An 18785-nucleotide genomic window follows, 5' to 3' on the forward strand; every position below is an offset into this window, starting at 1 on the left:
CGTATCTAGTACCTGGTGACATAAGCATCAAATCATTTAAATCTTTGTTAGATTCTTCTTTCAAACTTTGTGCACGATGGAACTTCTTACAAATCAACTTACCTGGTAATTTTTAGCATTACAGTGCACATCAAACAAAACATACATAACTATCATACCGATATTGTCTATTCCCTTCTGACCATAATAGAGGATAGCATCACTAAGAACATCAATTCTATGAGATGGTCCCATTTCTTTGGTCATCCGACTAAATGGTCTTAAAAAAGACCACATCCTTTCCATGCCCTCACCATCACTAAGTCCAAAGCCTTCAATAATACGAGGGCTAAATTGGATCTAGATATCAGATATTTGTACACAGTTGCTCCCTTCAACTTGACAGAATTTATATTCATCCAAATGGAAGGGGTGACACCATAAGGTTTTGAGGGTACTTCCCAAAAACTTACTCATGAAAATATAGCTAGTTTACTTCAAACAAAAGGCAACAGCACCAGACAAAATACACTGAAAATTTGTAAGCAAAGTACAAAATACAACACATATAAAAGTATATAAAATATAATTTAATAATCATATGGAACCAAAAATATAAGTCCTAACAGCACGTCTAGTTTGAAAAAGGAAAATGAAACATAGTCAATGGGATCTTATTTCAGATAAATAGTGCATTTCAATTTCAAGAGAAACGAAATGAAGTAAGGGCGGTCTCTTTAGCAGAACAGAACAAAATGAGAACTGTCTGGAAGATAAAGAGCAAAGGTCATTAAATTTAACAGCAATCATATTAATAATGCGTATAAAAGCCTCACTAGTCACAATGCTACTTTAATAATTTACGATACTTGGTCCAAGCTAAATTACCAGTATTTCTGGTCAATTTTAAATAGCGAACTGAAGTGTACCATAAAAAAAGATACAGCATTAACACAATAGGTACAGTAACACATGTATGTAGCTACAAGTAGACAGTTGTTAACGATATTGAGGGGCAAGACTCTGTAAGCTATTAGCGATGTTTTAAAATCATGTTATTAGTATCTCAATAACGAGAAATATGAGCATATGTGGTTTCCTACATCTTCATTTTTCACTCTGCTCAGGGGTTTCTGCAGCTCTGTGCATTCTGTACAATTTCCTTCTAACATTCCTACACTGTCTAACATCATCAGTAGTGTCTCTATCGTTGTCAGCCATGGTTCATATCTTCCATTAACAGAAACTGGTAGCAACACGAGGTACAACAACACAAGGTTTTATACCAATGCACGTGCTAAGTCAGGAAGTCACGGTGGCATTTACGATGACAACAAATAAAAAAGTCCAGTAATCTATCCCGTTTAACTTCATGTACTGAGCAATAACTGACAGTACAAACAAGGAAGTCCAGTAATCTACACCATTAATTTCATTCCATTTTATGTATTATCAAAGCTGCATACAGCAAGTATGCCAAACCAGCCAGTACAATTGAGCCCTGGGGTGTGCAAAGACTACATGTGGGAGTGAAAAAGTAGGCTCAACTATGGGGTGAACTAGACAGAGGAATACCAAAAGCACACAAATCATCACCTGGCAACTGAGTTTATGACCAAAGCAATGAAAAATAGGAATTGCTAGATGAAACACTGACAATAAGTCATCACGAGAGTTTGCCTGCATCACTGACTTAGAATACAAATATTGTAAATGAATTAATCCAGCAAACCTGAAGGTGCTTTTGTAGTGTACAAGACACATCGTACAACAGTTTAATGTCATGGCTTGGAAACAATTGTTGCAAACAGTGCATCATGTACACTGCATAACTAATCCTGTTAGTGTATATTTAATACAAATGAATATCATTCAAATTCTACACCACATTACTACCTTTCTCCGTGAAATAGATTAAAGAATCTCAATGGAACTTCATGACGGCAAATACTTCCCATAACAGCAGTTTCATCTAATGCTTTGTATCGTTTGCTAGATCGCAACTCATTTCCAGCTAAAAAGTTATTACACAAACCCTACAAACCAAGTAAATGCATATAGCATGATTCGAGAGTCATTCACATACTTGTGAACTTGAGTTGCGTGATTGACTATGAGATGACACAAAAGCATTCACCTCATCCTGAAATTCAAATACCATTTTCCCACTAAGTGGACCCTGAACACTTTTGCCAGCTGACTTTTTCCGACAAAGGCCAAATATGGCATCTATTGACACTGTCACTACTCCACTTTCCTACATGTCCAACCAAAATTAAAGAATAAGCGAAAGGTTAAATTTTATTTCATATGTACATAATTCTACAATAATGCACTACACAATCCACACAGATATTTGCAAATGGCATTTGTACCGTAGAACAAGCTGGGCATGAGTGATCTAATGGAGTTACATGTATTCCCTCTAAAGTTTGGAGGCGTCTCCGGAAATGCCTGCAGATCAATACAATACATAATCTTGGATTCTTACAATAATGCATTGCTTATTAAGGTAATGCATACGACCATTAACAATTTTCTTTCCCACTGCCCAAAAGAACTCATTTGTAAACAACAAGATATGTGTCCTATTGCTATGCTTATAAACACCGTACTGTGTAACTACAAGAATTTCTTCTTTCGATTGCAATCAGCAAAAGTGTACATAATTTTTTTTTTACTTTGTAAGTTTGTCTCTACATATTTTTCTTTCTCAGTTTGTAGGAGCTACTTTGGTGAAGGAGTAATAAGCAGCCAGTTAATTCTTCAGCCTCCGTGTCATATGATCAGAAACCAGTATATGATTTAACATTCAGGAGCTATCCATCACCAATCAGGGAATAGAAAATAATATTTGCACTTGCCAATTAGCATGCCTCATTCATTTAGTGGAATGTACCACCAAATACAGCTAAGCATGGCTATGTTCTCTCCGATTATATAATTTACTGAATGGTAGCCAAATAGCTGCTGCTACATAATGCCGTACCTACGTTTTTCTTCAGAAATCATATATAGCTATAACTGAATTAAATTAGACTTTTGAATAATGTAAGATTATAAATTTCATCTAACACTTCCTCCAACAATTTAAAAGTGGAAAAACAGTATGCAGAATTTATTAATGTACCTGTACTCTTCAAATGAATCAATCAATACCGGATACAGATTGCATGGCATCTAATAAATTATATATTACATAGCTTAATCTACTATGTAAACATAATAACACAACACACTAATTTATGTCCATGTATAAAGTAATTAAGGTAACACTATCTGTGCTGGACTTGCCTAACAGATATGTGGAATTGTCTAACTACAACGCCTTTGATGCGGATAGTCCTAAATTCCCCAAATTGTGGTATTGTGTTTAGTGGAGCATGCAAAATACTCATATTCTACAGTGGTATACATTCCTTTTAGTGCAGAAGGCAAACTGGCTCACCTTTTATTTCCAGTGCACAGAGATGCAATAATTACAATTACCTCTTGAGTACAGGGCAGAAAAAAAGCTTACAGACACTGTTTAAGATGCTCCCCATCCAACTATTTTTTAAAGCTAGTAGTGTTACATTGCAGGTGCTAGAATTCCGCATACACATTCCTTATCACAACAGATGCATTGGCAGAATATGTTGAGAAGTGTACTAATAATGCTACATAACTACTTTAGTCTGATATAATAAGAATTTTATTCGACCCTGTACATGTATCACTACTACATATACACACTGTACTTACATAGATCCCTGAAAAAATGTGAGTTAAAAATAATTGCACATTAGTGTAGTAGTGCTCTTTTATACCTATATGAATAAATTTCACATACTTTAATCAGTTTCTTTGTCACCAAATAGGACCATGCTTGTGTAAAGTCTTGTACTGCTACATGGCACTCAAGCAACAGTGCTTCAAGGAGATCCAAAAATTCAAATGTAAAGGCTACTTGGGGATAGACAGGAGTTCCAGGCCAGTAATTAAATCCAATCAATTTGAGTGCATCACACTTACAGGAGCAAAATGGAAAATTCAAAACACGTGGAGATCCTGTATGAAGAAATACTTGAGGTTTTTGTGTGAGCAATCATCTTTTGCTGAATTCTTGCCACAAAATTTCTAAAGTAAGCCTGACATTAACATAACAAAATTGTGACCTTATTTTGGAAAACCTATACCTTTTGACACGATGGTAAACATTTTTGTAATACTTTAAAATGGTATTACCTCACCAGCCTTGGTAACTATGCAAGTGAAATTTTCCCTGAAGATGGAGGCTTTAATGCCCTTTCAGAGCATCTACAGTATAAGGAGCTCCCTGTAGGAGTTCTTGTCATTTTAAATAGGTTTTTCATGAGTAGCCATTGCTGTATCACAAGTCCTCACAAATGCACTTTGATATGCTCACAGAAACCCGTCTCTAGAAAGCAAACCCGACAAGTTTTAAGACAAAGTTAGTGTGAAAATTGTTAGCTGCCAGACAGTGTAGCCATCTCGTTCTGGTGTTATCTCAAAACTTGTTTATATGCCAAAAAGGTAGGTTTTCCAAAATCAGGTGTTTGATTTGGAAAATGTAGTATTGCAAAGATCTGCCCAAAATTTGCTAAGTAACATTGAATTGCAATATGGGATACATGCCAGTATTTTAAATAAAAGTTCCATTATTACATATGTGCTACTTAGCTGTTTATTGGTTATATAAATAGCATACTACATACCTTCAACACTAAAACATACAATGCTTCTCCTTGTTATATTCTCACAGCATGGCTTTGGATCAAGCACAATGCCATCAGGCAGTTCAAGTGGCTGAAAATAACCATCCTATTGGTACATTTATATTATAAAGGTAAATTACTAAGCATGTTTCTATATCTACCTCCCAAACTTCCACAAAATGGTGAAACAATGAATGTTGGTGCATATCAATAGCACATTGCTTACAGTAAATCATAAGAGGTCCGCACTGATCACATTTCACTATGCCTCTAGATTTATCACATATAGTGCAATCCAATAGTGCTTCACTCATATTCATAATAACTCCATTTAAGGCAACACTTTGGACGATTTGCCATTTTTCAGCTGCTTTTTGCTTCCTCTTTGTGTGAGCTGTTTGCTGCTCTGTATCTGGTTGATCATCATAACATGTGCCTTCATTATTTTCATCTAGTATTTGGTCAGATGAATCATCAGTGTTAAAGTGACACTCTTCAACAAGTGGAGGATCGCTGAAACTTCTAACAGGTGCTTTAATGTGCTTTATTTTACATCTCTTAGCAACACTAACAAGTGTTAGAGGAATACTTTTCCTCTTTATAATAGTCTTCCTTGGATTCATTGCTCATACATACATGTATCTAGCTAAATCAACTATATAAATCCCAGCATGTACATGCCAGTACAAAGTTTGGTAAAATGCCACCTAAAATCAACAAAAATAACACAATTATACCAATACCCATGTTTCTTAGCTACAGGCACCAAAGATATATCAAGGTTTTTAGGCCCTTTCAATTTCAGCATTTGGATGGATGATTACAGCCTCTGATCCATAAGCTGAAAGTAAACAAGGACTAGACAAAATCTCCGGAAAGGGGTGGCTTCTTTAGTTTCAAGCTTTTGGAAGTTTTTTATTCTACACTGTATGAGCAAAAAGTGTGTACTAAATTAGAGTTTTACATGATTGTAGTATGGGTAGTTTAGCTGTTAATGCTTCGATTAGCATGCCAAAGTAAAGTAGCCACCACATCCATCCCCCCCCCCCCCGATCAGCTCCTGTAACTTTCCTACATTTTCCTATTTTCAACAGGAGCAGCTAGGGTAGGGGAAGCAGACGACAGTTGGGGTTGTTACCTAAAGAAAAATAACTAGTCCAGATATTATTCCATGTAACTTTAGTTACAGATAAGTTTGTAAAAGTAACCACTAAGAGCTTTAAATTTAATACTGTTATACTCATTACTAAGGAATATAAGAACAAGTGGCTCTACCTTCAGAAGTAACTTATAGTAGCTAAACTAGCAAGGGTTTCCACTGTGAAAAATTAAAGTCAGTATTTCTTTATAATCACTGAGTATGATTTTTAATATGCAAAAGACAAATGTGAACCCACAAGAAACATGGTTCATAGTTACACAATGAAGCTTATAAATTAGTGCTTTTGTCAAAAAGTGATGAAATAATAATCGCATGCGATTATTGTTCAAATGGTGGGATGAGCTGTTGTAAGCTACTAATGCTAAGGCTACGCCATTATAAAGACACTCACACAATTTCTGTACATTCCAAAACATGCTTAAGTACCATCAAGAGTTCATAATATATATACTGAGGAGAGTATTCTACTCCCATATACCCCTGTAGAAGGGTGTATCATAAAGTGATGATGCAATACTTCCAAGTTCTTCCAATTCTTTTTGTAAAACTAATGATGTCATTAATCAAACATAATATCGATTGTACGTGTGCCTAACAATGTCACTAGCAACCGAACTAACTCTACTTCCCAGCACTTCTCACTGGACTACAAGCACAGGTTCATGGTGTAGACAAACAAAATGGACGTTTCTTGAAAGTTCATTCGCGAATACAGCAGGTTCTGAGCTTCACTTGTGTAGTAAGGCATTGATTCGTGTGCTTTTATGGCTTCTTGTATGTCACAAACCACAACATCTTGTCGTTACAGCTTCACTTTACGATACACCCTTCTACAGGGGTATATGGGAGTAGGATACTCTCCTCAGTATATATATATATATATATTATGAACTCTTGGTACCATTAATTTGTGATTGTTCACAACTACTACTAACAGCTAACAATCACATGTGACCACATCTCATCACTTTATGATGAAGCATTAAGCCTTTGTTGCACAACTAGAAACCAATTTTAGTCTTGTTTTTTGTGAACTTGTGTTTGTCTTTTGAATAACAATGAGTAGCTATTAGCTACCAAGAAATACTGACTTTTAATTTTCACTTCGAATATTTGCCTCACACTGTTCCACCCATTGAGCTATTTCTGGTATACTCTTTCTTCCACTCTCTTCAGAGCAAAGAGACTGAGAGGAGACTGTAGCTTTCAGTGTAGTGTAGTGTTGTACTTGGTTCCACAGTTCCATGTCAAAGTCAGTGAGTCACGAACCAAATACAATTATAGCTAATGCACCTATCAATGTTATCCCCCTCAGGGCACAGTGGGGAAAATGGTGGGGATTTGACTTTTGGAAAAATCAAATTCTCCACCCATGGGGTAACAACTGGTGGTCAAACCTCCATGCAGTATGGCTGTAGCTAATACATTTTAGGCAACAGGTTAATTCTTATAGCTTGCAAGCTAAAATTTCGAATGGTCAAATGCCCCACTAGTGGGACAAAATTTCTGATCAAATCGGGCCAAAATCCCCCACTAGCTAATCCCCTGGGAGGGGGGTAGTGGGGCTTAACATTGATAGATGCATAAGCTCTTCATTATTATACGTAGCTATGTGTAGAGCTGTTTAAATGTTTACAATAAACTTACTTGCCAGGTGGTGACTGCTTTACAAGGGTCGGTGGTTCACTCGGACAGGACCAATGTGGGCGATGATACGTGCACGGATACCTCAGGGACTCGACCGACTAGTTTGCTCTTATAATAAGCTAAATATAGGATTAATACGGTAGCAATATATTGCAATATGGTCAGGTTATAACCCATTAAGAAAAACAATTTCCCAGTTTATATCCTGACATTTACTGCGAGAAGCAGGTGGTACTGCGGTTTTCCAAGTTCTTGCAATGGAAAGCGTCATACGCTAATAATGTGTCAGTATGCGCAGTTCTTTAAAAACTCCTGTAATATTCTGTGACTGTCGAGTTGTATGCGTAGGCATCCTTGAAGTCCTGTGAGTCAGTAGTTGTCACTGAAAATCCACTGTTGAACAGCTGCGCAAGTACATGCTTGTATAGCGCATGACGCTTTGCATTGCAAGAACTTGGAAAACCGCAGTACAGAAAATTGCATTGTCTTTGCAACTACCGGCCATGCGTGGTTTGAGCATGCGCGTGTTTTGAATAATAAAATGCGCGCGATAGTTAGCCGAATAATCGGTGAAAATGGCGCAAAATCGACCTGTCGCTAGTACTGCGGTTTTCCAAGTTCTTGCAATGCAAAGCGTCATGCGCTATACAAGCATGTACGTGCGCAGTTGTTCAACAGTGGATTTTCAGTGACAACTACTGACTCACAGGACTTTAAGCATGCCTACGCATACAACTCGACAGCCACAGAATATTACAGAAAATTGCATTGTCTTTGCAACTACCGGCCATGCGCGGTTTGAGCATGCGCGTGTCTTGAATAATAAAATGCGTGCAATACAGGGTTTTGGTATTTGCTAACTAGTGATGATCCTACCATTCCTGGTATACTTGCCGTAAAAGTGTGTATAATTCCGGTTATACAATGATTTAACTGACGCGGAATTGAACGGCTTCGATACCTGCGTACTGTTATACCTGGTACTGCGGTTTTCCAAGTTCTTGCAATGCAAAGCGTCATGCGCTAATATTGTGTCAGTATGCGCAGTTCTTTAACTACACCTGTAATGATCTGAGGCTGTCAATTTGTATGCGTAGGCATGCTTGAAGTCCTGTGAGTCAGTAGTCGTCACTGAAAATCCACTTATGAACAACTGCGCACGTACATGCTTGTATAGCGCATGACGCTTTGCATTGCAAGAACTTGGAAAACCACAGTATTGCGCGCGTTTTATTATTATTCAAAACACGCGCATGCTCAAACCGCGCATGGCCGGTTGTTGCAAAGACAATGCAATTTTCTGTACTGCGGTTTTCCAAGTTCTTGCAATGCAAAGCGTCATGCGCTATACAAGCATGTACGTGCGCAGTTGTTCATAAGTGGATTTTCAGTGACGACTACTGACTCACAGGACTTCAAGCATGCCTACGCATACAAATCGACAGCCTCAGATCATTACAGGTGTAGTTAAAGAACTGCGCATACTGACACAATATTAGCGCATGAAGCTTTGCATTGCAAGAACTTGGAAAACCGCGGTACAGGTGTATTTAAAGAACTGCGCATACTGACACATTATTAGCGCATGACGCTTTGCATTGCAAGAACTTGGAAAACCGCAGTAACAGACCAGTTACGGTGCAAGTAATGCCACAAGGTACTATTAATCACACTTCGTTTGTTTTGGCGAAAACCAGCAGCGGCGGTAGTTCACACGCGGCCATGGTAGGTGTCACCGGCAGTGAGTCAGTTTCATAGTAGCTAACTCAGACTGGTTGTTAGTGTTACTACATTTAAATGGGTGTTATCATACTACCTAGTTTATTCTGAATGACAAGAATTCAGTTCCTCACTGTATACTTGTGTGTGTATAGAGGATATGCATGCTATATTATTTGAACGAAAAATGATCAGCGGCGCGGCGCTTCCAAAAAATGTTGATGGTGAACGACTATCGAAGATTTATGAAAATTCCATATAAAAGTACTGGGTAGTGAATGCGGCTCGAAGTATAACTCGCCTTTTAAGCTACAAGAAGGCTTTCTGTTGTTGTGAACGATTACCATAAGGTCACGAAAAACTCATATAAAAGTATGGGCAGTGAATGAATGTTCGAACTGGAACTCGCCACTAAAGCCACGGGCCAGTTTCTTCTCGTCGGATGTACTACTTCTTAGGCAGAAGGATATGTCACTTAGTAAGAATTGCTCGTAACTGACCTACCGTCCATGTAATGAATCGATTCGCATTCCGTTCACCGTCATGACGTATGAAAAAATCACGTGTTCATTAGAATGTATTCGGCAGTGCATATCCTCTATTGCGTTTGTTGCAGCTAGTGTGGGTGACTTGGCCTTGTTTTATCACTGTAGAATCTACACACATACAAAGTGAAGATTATCAATCCACGGAAGAAGTGATGCTGTGATGTATGGGGTGCCATTTGTGCCAAAATAGTACAAAAACACCTTATTTATAAACTATAACCATACTTTATAAATCAATACACTACTTTATAAAGTATAGACATATACTTTATAAATCATACACATACTTTATAAATCATAGACATATACTTTATAAATCATACTTATACTTTACAAATCATGCATATACTTTACAAATCATGCATATACTTTATAAACCATACACGTAATTTGTAAACTATTAACATACTTTATAAACATGATTTATTAGGCATTTAGTATTTCCAAAAACACATGATATTATCGTTTGGTAATGATTGTCAATAATCTATACCTTTGTGCACGTGTAGAATAAACCCTCGCACGTGCAACCGAAAGCAGGATGGTGGATGTCGTACCGGGTTATCACAAGCTTTGGAACAAGCGATTTTTAACATTTGCTGGGGCAATAGCACAGAACCAAGTACAAAACGTACGGATCTAGCATACAACAGTGTAGCTTCCTCCGTAAGCATCCATGATGTGATGCCACCAGTTGTTTTGGCTCCGGCTCCTCAAAGCGAGACTTGAACATCTCAACAAGGCATCTAGCTACGTTATTGCCTGTGGTGTAGTATTGATGTTTAATTTCAACTCAAATAAACGAAGCATTGGCTGACTTTCAAGGTGGCTGGAACTCTGCGGTCAATTGAGGGTGACATGACTCCCATGCAACTGTACCTAGATGATTTACAGGCCACTGAGTGCAGTATCATGCCTCAAAAAGTAATCTGGATTAACAAGCAGACTACAAGATTGTTGGCATGGTTTTTAATCCAGAGGAGACGGACCTTGTAGAGATTGTTGGCATGGTTTTTTGTATGTCCTTTTAGCCACCAATACAACTGCACTGTAAGAAAAATGCAAACAGGTTGTTAATGAGCTTATTACCCTGGAACAGATTGTACAGATTTTGAAAACAATTTTATGAGCAATGTAAATACTAGGACAACACTAATTTTACAAATCAACAGTAACACATGTCACCTATAATTGATATTGTATTATAGCTATGTCATAACAATGTGTACAATTTTATATACTCAACACCTAATTTCTATTAAGAAATGTAACTTGTCTTAGAGTATTTCTGTTAAACTTCTCCATACCCCTGCGAGTTGAAAATGTTGAAAGCATTTTTCCAACAGTACAGTAAGTGTCATTAGCAACAGCCATGACATCATGAAATAGGATTCCCAGATCAACTACTTCTTGTCTTATGAAGCACGCTTTCAATAATTTCTCTACATCAAACGCCTTCTTTGAAAAATGTCACTGGGCATCAGAATATACTTGTGATCTTCTGATATTGATCCTTTGAACATCCTCATTGTTTGAAAATTTAATTGCACGTAACTGATGTTGCTGAATCACATGCTTTATAACAGCACTATCAATAGGCCCTTCTCTGGTTCCCTGATAAGCATATCATTGCATCGGTAGCTATAGAGGTGGCAGCAGTGGTACTGGTGAAAAAGGCGCAAATGGTAACATAGAGGTTGCATTGGTGTTGGAGATTGTGGTATTTGTGATGGGGATTGTGTTGATGCAGAGTAAGTTTCCACAGGACTGTTCACTTCAATATCCCCTTGATCACCCTACATGAAGAATTAATTATGTAATTAGTCTGCAAATTAAATTATATGTGTACACCTCTACCCCTCTTCAGTGGTGTAGTGAAGGTCAGCTTGTGCCCGTATATAAATAATATTGTGCCCAAGTGGCTAGAGAAGCGAGCCACCTGCTGTGGAGTCCATTAAAAGACGAGCTTTGCGATGGTATAGTTAATGATTTTGCACCAACACCTGTCACTTGCAGGTACAGAAATGAAAAATTGGAATCATTTTGCATTGTTCCTTGAAAAATTGACCAAATTTCACATTCAACATCATTGTCCATCATCTCTGATGTGAGGTGTAGCTTATACCAATTAGACCATTGTTTGCCAAAATAAAAGCATAAAGAGGTAAAAGCATATTAATAATGTATTCAAGTTTGGCTCAGGCTAGTTGTAGACAGTACGTGCATACTCCAAACTACTAATAATGTATGTTACTACTTAGGGCCATTGCAGAAAGACTTGAAAAGTAGTCAAATGTTTGTGTACAAGAACTCCACAATCAGCCATGCCAAAATAGTCCATATCTTCTATTGCAAACTGTGATGGCCCTTGCCCAAAGCTCATCGAAAATTATCTATTTGGATACTCTACTACATCTTTCATAAGAGAACAGCTATTGATTTTTAAAAATATTTTCAATTCCGAGTCAATATGTTAGCCACAAGGTCACATTCTTTGACTTTGAACCTAGTGACATTAACTATTAACGCATTTAGGCCACACACTCCTTTTTTGTGGTTGCACCAATGTTATGGAACTCTACACCATTGGCAGTTTTGTCTCAGCTAACTGCAGGAAGTTTTACGTATAGGCTTAAGTATTTAGTTTGTAATTGTGTGGTCTTTTGTGTGATTGTTAAATATAGCTAGTCAGCGTAAGTAGTTTAATTTTGTTTTGTATTTGTGTCTAATAATAATTACATAATTGTACCTAATACTGTAGTTTCCTTTTTTCTTGGGCACATCATCTGTGCTGATTGCCCAGTAACAGGGATGTACCGAGGGGGTCTCAGGAAACCCCTTTGGATTTTACACAGTACTTGAAAAATAAAAGAAATTGAAACTTCAGGTTTCCAGAATGTGGAATCTATCATGGAACAGGACTTTTACATAGTTAAATAATAGTTTCTAACATGATAGCAACACCTGCAGCATTGTTCTGAATTATGATTTTGGTGAAAAGATTGAGATACTCTAATAAAGCAGTCAGATAATATAAACTACTCTAATGTAACAGTCACTTAGCTGTAGGGGAAACCCTTTTCAAAATTACTGCGTACGCCTCTGCAGTAATCATAAACAGATAAACTGTATGTGTGTATGTATGTTCTGTGTTGGGGACCACCTTGTACAGGCTAGCCTTTTGTGTTAGCTACCCTTCTTCAGAGAAATAGAGCACGCTTCTTTTACCCCTACTACTGGGGAATGGGAAAAGAAGCCATAGTTTTCTATAGATGTTTGGCTGACCTACTGTTTCATTGAGATTCAACTGCATACAGCTGTACTCTGGCCTGCACACTGTCCTTTTCTCTGTTGCCCTCAACAACAGTGTGTATCAGAGGTAGTAGGTCCATCTTGCTACGATCTGCTAACATCTCTCCAGAGATGGGCCACTATGATGAAAACAGGGACTACTGAGTCCAACCTTCTGTCTCTTAGTTGTCCAGCACATGCCAACTAGTGTTGGGGATGGTGGCAAGGGCAGTCCATCTAGCCCGGAAATAACAATAAAAAACAATAATACTATAAGTAACACTTTATATTCCATTCACCCCAATTCGGGTTAGTTAATTAACTTGCTTCAAGCAGGCAACTTCGAAAGTAGCTAACACATGTAACAACTTGGTTAAATACCTTGTTGAAGAAGCAATAAGAGCCGGAGAGAAAGTGGTTGTCACGAGCAACTCAGCATGGCCGAGTGAGGTGGCGGACCTCAGAGCCGAGATCGACTGTTGGACCATGGATCCAGTCTGTGGTACACATTGCTGTGACGTAGTTGGTTCTGCGCTATATAGCCCCAGTGAATGGTAAAAACACTTGTTCCAAAACTTGTGTGACCCGGTAAGACCCGCTTTAAAAGCTGCACGTGCGAAGTACACGTGCGCAAAATTACTTTATCGATTACTGACAATCGTTACCAAATGATAATATCGTGTGTTCGTGATTGCTTATTGAAATGCTAAATGCATAATAAATCATGTTTATAAAGTATGTTAATAATTTACAAATTACGTGTATGGTTTATAAAGTATATGTATGATTTATAAAATATATGCATGATTTGTAAAGTATAAGTATGATTTATAAAGTATATGTCTATGATTTATAAAGTATGTGTATGATTTATAAAGTATATGTCTATATTTTATAAAGTAGCGTATTGATTTATAAAGTATGGTTATAGTTTATAAATAAGGTGTTTTTGTACTATTTTGGCACAAATGGCACCCCATAGTGATGCGGCAGTTACGTTTTAATTCCAGATTTGAATCGCTGCTTGCATTGCGTGTAAAATTAATTAAATAATTTCAGGATTGTGTACCTAACACAGTGGTCTTTAATGTCGGCTATTTTGAAGGCCAGCAACACTCAAAGATTTCTATTGTTAATGGTGAGGATTTGAATGCTATGTATTCAAGATATCCTAAAGGTGAAATCACTTTGTGGTGTGACAGTTCTTCCCCAGCTGTGGGACAAGAGGCATCATCTGAGCATGGTAAACGTAAGAGAGAAGATGTAGCTGCGAGTACATCAAGGCGTCAAGAGAAAGAAGAGGAAGTGGATGCTGCTTTTAAAGAGTTGAAAGAAAAGCATGCTGATGTATTTGATGTATCCAAATTACGTTTGTGGGCAAGGATGATAGCATCTAATCTACATGACGACTATGAAACTCCACCTAATGTACCAGATTTCCAGGAAAATGCATCAAAAAAGTGTCGTCAGCAAAGTAGCCTTTCAGATGCTGTTAGTGCATGGAGCTGCAGTAGCATTTGCTAATGCTTTAAAAGGTGGTAATTCTGTAACTACTACTGAGAAAGTGTCGAGTACAGGTACACATTCAGTTTCACCATCAAAAGCTATAGACTTAAGAATGAAAAATTTTGAGCAGCTGAGATATCTTCAGCAGCTATTTAATGATAACATACTCAGTGAAAATGAATACTCTGAACAAAAACAAAACATTCTTTCTACTTTAAAAAATCTTCGTTGATTACCTACGTAGCTAGTTATTCACAGGTCTTGTATTTTCAAGTGTAAATACTGGGTATATTGATTTTGTTGTTTATTACTGAGTGCAAACCTATGTGTGTTACAGTGGTTATGTATAAATGTTACAATGAGAAATATAACCCTGACAATCTTGTTTTGAAATCATTGCAAATGCGCAAAGCATGATAGTTTCTAAATCACTTGTATCCATAATTCTCTCTAAGTATTTGATGTTGTATTTAGCTTTAGAGAATGCTTCCTCAATTGGATTTAGATCTGGTGAATAAGGTGGCAGAAAATGAACAAATACACCTACTTCTTCAATCAACGAAACTACATTTTGCGTGTGATGAATAGAGCAGTTATCCATGACCACTATATGCTATGGCTACTGATGCCATCAAATGGTTGTAAGTGTGGCAGCAAGATTGTTTCAACAAAATTGTAAAAGGTATCACCATTGTTAGTCCCTTGGCTAATCTTGACATCAAGAATACCTTCTGTTAACATTGCAGCTATTGCAGACACACGTGATCCTCTTACTAATGGCTTGTGGTACTTTGCTGGAACTCCACGCAGGCTGTAACCATGGGTTCTCAATGCTTTTCGGCTGTCAGTTCCGGTCTCATCAATAAACACAAGCATTTCTTGTTTGTACTCTGACACATCTAACATGAACTTTTGTCGGAGAAATGTGGACCTTTGTGTTGCTACTAAACTCAGCTTTTGGTAAGTGAAATTGCTTTTGAGTAAAAATCTGCAGATTGTAGAGACATCAATACTCAACAGCAGCTGTTGTGAAAGCATCTTCTGTACTTCTTTAAGTTGAGTCCCAGGATTCTCCACAACAAAGTTTAACACTGCCAACTGAGCTGGAGCAGTTAGCTTTCTAAATGCCTTCTCCTTTGGGTATTGCTTACTAGACACAGAACCGGTGGTTCGAAATAAACCTGCTTTCTGCTAACTGTTGACTTGTCAATTCCCAATTTTTTTGCCACTCTATTATGCGCATATTGTAAACCTTCCACTTGCCACACTACCCTCCACCGTAAATCGTGACTAAGCTTTTGTTCGGTGTCGTTCGTAAGTCGTCACCGAGGTCATCGATAGTTAACTAGTTAAGATCGTTACTGAGTAAATTACCCGGCTAGCTACGGTATTGCGCGCGTTTTATTATTCAAAACACGCGCATGCTCAAATCGCGCATGGCCGGTAGTTGCAAAGACAATGCAATTTCCTGTACACTTGTACTTCTGAGCCGTCCCCAGTGTCTGGGGACGCTAATTGAATAACATTGCATTTGGCCGCAAAGGAGGCGCCAATGACGTCAGTAAGTTAACTCGAGGTGGCTTCGATCTGTTTATCCTTTAAACGAATCTTAATTTGCTCAGATGTCTCTTTTATAGCGTCTTGAAACCTCATCCTCATCGTGTAACAAGGCTCAACGGTATGCTCACAACCTGTACGAATATTTCCCAACCACGTCATCATTGAATTACTGACGTCATTGGCGCCTCCTTTGCGGCCAATGTTATTCAATTAACGTCCCCAGAGTCTGGGGACGAAACAGCTATTGGAGTTGCACTAGACCCTTTTTTTTCCCCCACCCATAACACGGAAAAAAAGCCGCCTGGCCACGCGAGATTATCTTAATGGATGATCGAAGCAGTGAAAGTCAGAACTAGTCCACACCTACAATGGGCGGAAGGATTTCCAGTGCCAGATTTTTCCAAGGAACCGGAGGAGGACCGTCCTGATGCTGCGGTGGCAGACGCTAAAGAAATAGTATCCGAGTTGCCGGACAGTACTGGGCAGCGAGTTTCGCAGGCTCCTGGATCCCGAGGTAGTCCCTTTTCTGTTTTAGCTACCTTCTTGTAGTGTAGGTTAAGTAATGTTTAAGTCTCTAGTTCTAGTTTGTTAGGTTAGATAGCTAACCCAAAGGCTGCAGCACATGTTGCTATCAGACCTTCAATGCTGGTCACTGTAAAGCTCTAATAACAAGTTCAACAGCGCAACTGAATGCCGGCATTGATGACTGCATGCGAATTTTTATATCTTGTTTGTGTCCATGTCATTAATGCCGGTTATGTGGTACAATGATTACAATTTAATGCACCTATCAAAAGTTTTGCCCCACCCACTCCCATGGGCAAGGAGGGGGAATTTGACCCAACTCTAAATATAATATCCCTACCCTGGGGTGAAATTGTAGGTCTAATCCCTTCCTTTCTCCATTTGAGTATCACTCAATCCTTTGTTACAACACGTTGCTAAACTCCCACACCTGGAGCATAACTTTTGATCTAATTCCCCCTTTTATCCTGCATGGGGATATGTCGGGTAAAACTTTGATAGACGCATGCATAATAATGAATTCACTTCTAATTTTGTGATGTTCTCTTCCAGCAGTATAGTGAACTATATAATTTAATGATTGTGCTGACCTGTTAATAGTGATCAGAACTAACTAATAGCTAAATTTCTGCTGTTGTTCTTTTCTGTGAAAGGCCTTAGGCCTACTGCATATGATGTATATTTTGTAGGCCATGATTCAATTATTTTCTTCTTGATTATAGCGTGTCAACTCCAACTACAGACGTCTTGTTGTCTCCCTTTGAATGTCAACTTCTGCAAAAGGAAGAAACGGAAGTACTTGCTGTCATATTTGGGGAGGAGTTTCAGTTGCTCAATGAGTCTTGCAGTTGTTTCCTGATCCACATCAGCTCCCATAGTGGTGATATCAAAGATGCTGATGCTATCATGTCCAGTATCTGGTTTTGGTATGAAATTATAATCTCATGCATGTATTTATTACTGTTGTGATGGTTGAGCTATACAAATTTAGTAACTATATACCTGAGTATGTATATACATACATACAGATAAGGTTTTAATATTGTATTTGGACAGATACAACTAAGTAATTTTTTGGAATTCCATACTGGAAAAATAACAATACAGAAGCTTAGAAGGTCAACCTAAAAGCGTGGAAGTAGCTAGTACTGAGCAATATGAGAATACTGATTTCATGGCATCTGATTCTGATAAACTGGTTTTTTTAACACAGTAGATTCTAAAATATAATAAGCCTTTTAAATAACACACCTGTGTGAAAGGGTACATAGCGTAAGTGACCGATTATCGAACAAAGTTTATACTTTACTTCATAAATATCTCCAGGAAAGTAGTATCAACCTCGACTTTTCACCAGGAGGTAGCGCCTTTCTTGTAGAATACCTCATGTAAGTTTGAGTAATAGTATCCGATTAGTGTCCGTGTTATGAGTGGATTTCTGCATTCCGTAAAATATGAATTATCGAACACCGATACCTATTATCAAACGCCCATTAATTTGCGTTAATCAATTATCGAACGTTTTGCACCTTTTCTACTGTGGTGACTTCAGTGCACCCTACACACTCTTAATTATTATATCAACGTGTTATCTGAAGTACCATGATACTGTAACTGAAGTATAGTTTTGATACAAGCATGCACTTGTGAGTTACAACAGCGAATCGTTTAGTGTAAAATGCGTACAGTGAAAAATCAGCACATTACGACCAATAACACAGTCTTATTATCCTTGTTTACAACAACCCCTTCTGTACAGTCTTCGTGGATACACCTTTTACTCAGGTAAATGACAAACAGTAAGCCCAATTCCGCCGCCAAAGTCACGCTCGAGTTGTACTTCTTTCACGGTGATTCCTGTTTTCTTTTTCTTCATTTCTTCGTCAGTGGTGATGAGTATCAAGACTGCTGTGATGTCCACACATAAACTCTAAAGGATGGAAAGCTCATTAAGAATAGGCTACACTATTGGAATTCTCCATATAAACATCTTACGAGTATGCGGAATAAAATTGTAAACTTCCGAATACATTACCTGATTTTTATGTTCGATAATAGGTACCGTTCGATAATAGGTCACTTACGCTATGTATAAGATGTGGACTGTTGTTAATATGTTGCAATTGGTTC

At 37.9% G+C, this 18785-nt stretch overlaps 2 protein-coding genes and 1 long non-coding RNA gene across 8 annotated transcripts in view; 1 reads left to right on the top strand and 2 right to left on the bottom strand.

Annotated features, from left to right (window-relative positions):
* LOC136257084 (uncharacterized) overlaps positions 1 to 18785 on the bottom strand; it is a 43845-nt gene that overhangs the window by 1851 nt on the left and 23209 nt on the right. For 2 of the 5 annotated variants that reach the window (XM_066050203.1, XM_066050206.1), the window contains 11 exons: positions 4859 to 5404; positions 4698 to 4803; positions 3812 to 4029; positions 3110 to 3159; positions 2355 to 2433; positions 2066 to 2236; positions 1876 to 2015; positions 1712 to 1817; positions 1576 to 1659; positions 159 to 339; positions 13 to 102 (listed from right to left, as the gene is read on the bottom strand). In XM_066050203.1, coding sequence (XP_065906275.1) covers positions 13 to 102; positions 159 to 339; positions 1576 to 1659; positions 1712 to 1817; positions 1876 to 2015; positions 2066 to 2236; positions 2355 to 2433; positions 3110 to 3159; positions 3812 to 4029; positions 4698 to 4803; positions 4859 to 5320 — 1687 coding nt within the window. In that variant the 5' untranslated portion in view covers positions 5321 to 5404. Of the gene's footprint in view, positions 1 to 12; positions 103 to 158; positions 340 to 1575; positions 1660 to 1711; positions 1818 to 1875; positions 2016 to 2065; positions 2237 to 2354; positions 2434 to 3109; positions 3160 to 3811; positions 4030 to 4697; positions 4804 to 4858; positions 5405 to 7506; positions 7580 to 17245; positions 17573 to 18785 lie in introns of those variants that run through there. The other 3 variants (XM_066050204.1, XM_066050205.1, XM_066050207.1) reach the window with 3 other exon arrangements.
* LOC136256504 (uncharacterized) lies at positions 15177 to 15608 on the bottom strand. Its single transcript, XM_066049482.1, has one exon. It carries the CDS (start codon positions 15606 to 15608, stop codon positions 15177 to 15179), a length of 432 nt encoding a protein of 143 aa, XP_065905554.1.
* LOC136257106 (uncharacterized) overlaps positions 16356 to 18785 on the top strand; it is a 20998-nt gene continuing 18568 nt past the window's right edge. For both annotated transcript variants that reach the window (XR_010701812.1, XR_010701813.1), the window contains exons 1-2: positions 16356 to 16644; positions 17378 to 17581. This is a non-coding gene — a long non-coding RNA (uncharacterized lncRNA). The remainder of the gene's footprint in view (positions 16645 to 17377; positions 17582 to 18785) is intronic.

Source organism: Dysidea avara, chromosome 5, assembly GCF_963678975.1.
Source record: "Dysidea avara chromosome 5, odDysAvar1.4, whole genome shotgun sequence".
Classification (NCBI taxonomy): domain Eukaryota; kingdom Metazoa; phylum Porifera; class Demospongiae; order Dictyoceratida; family Dysideidae; genus Dysidea; species Dysidea avara.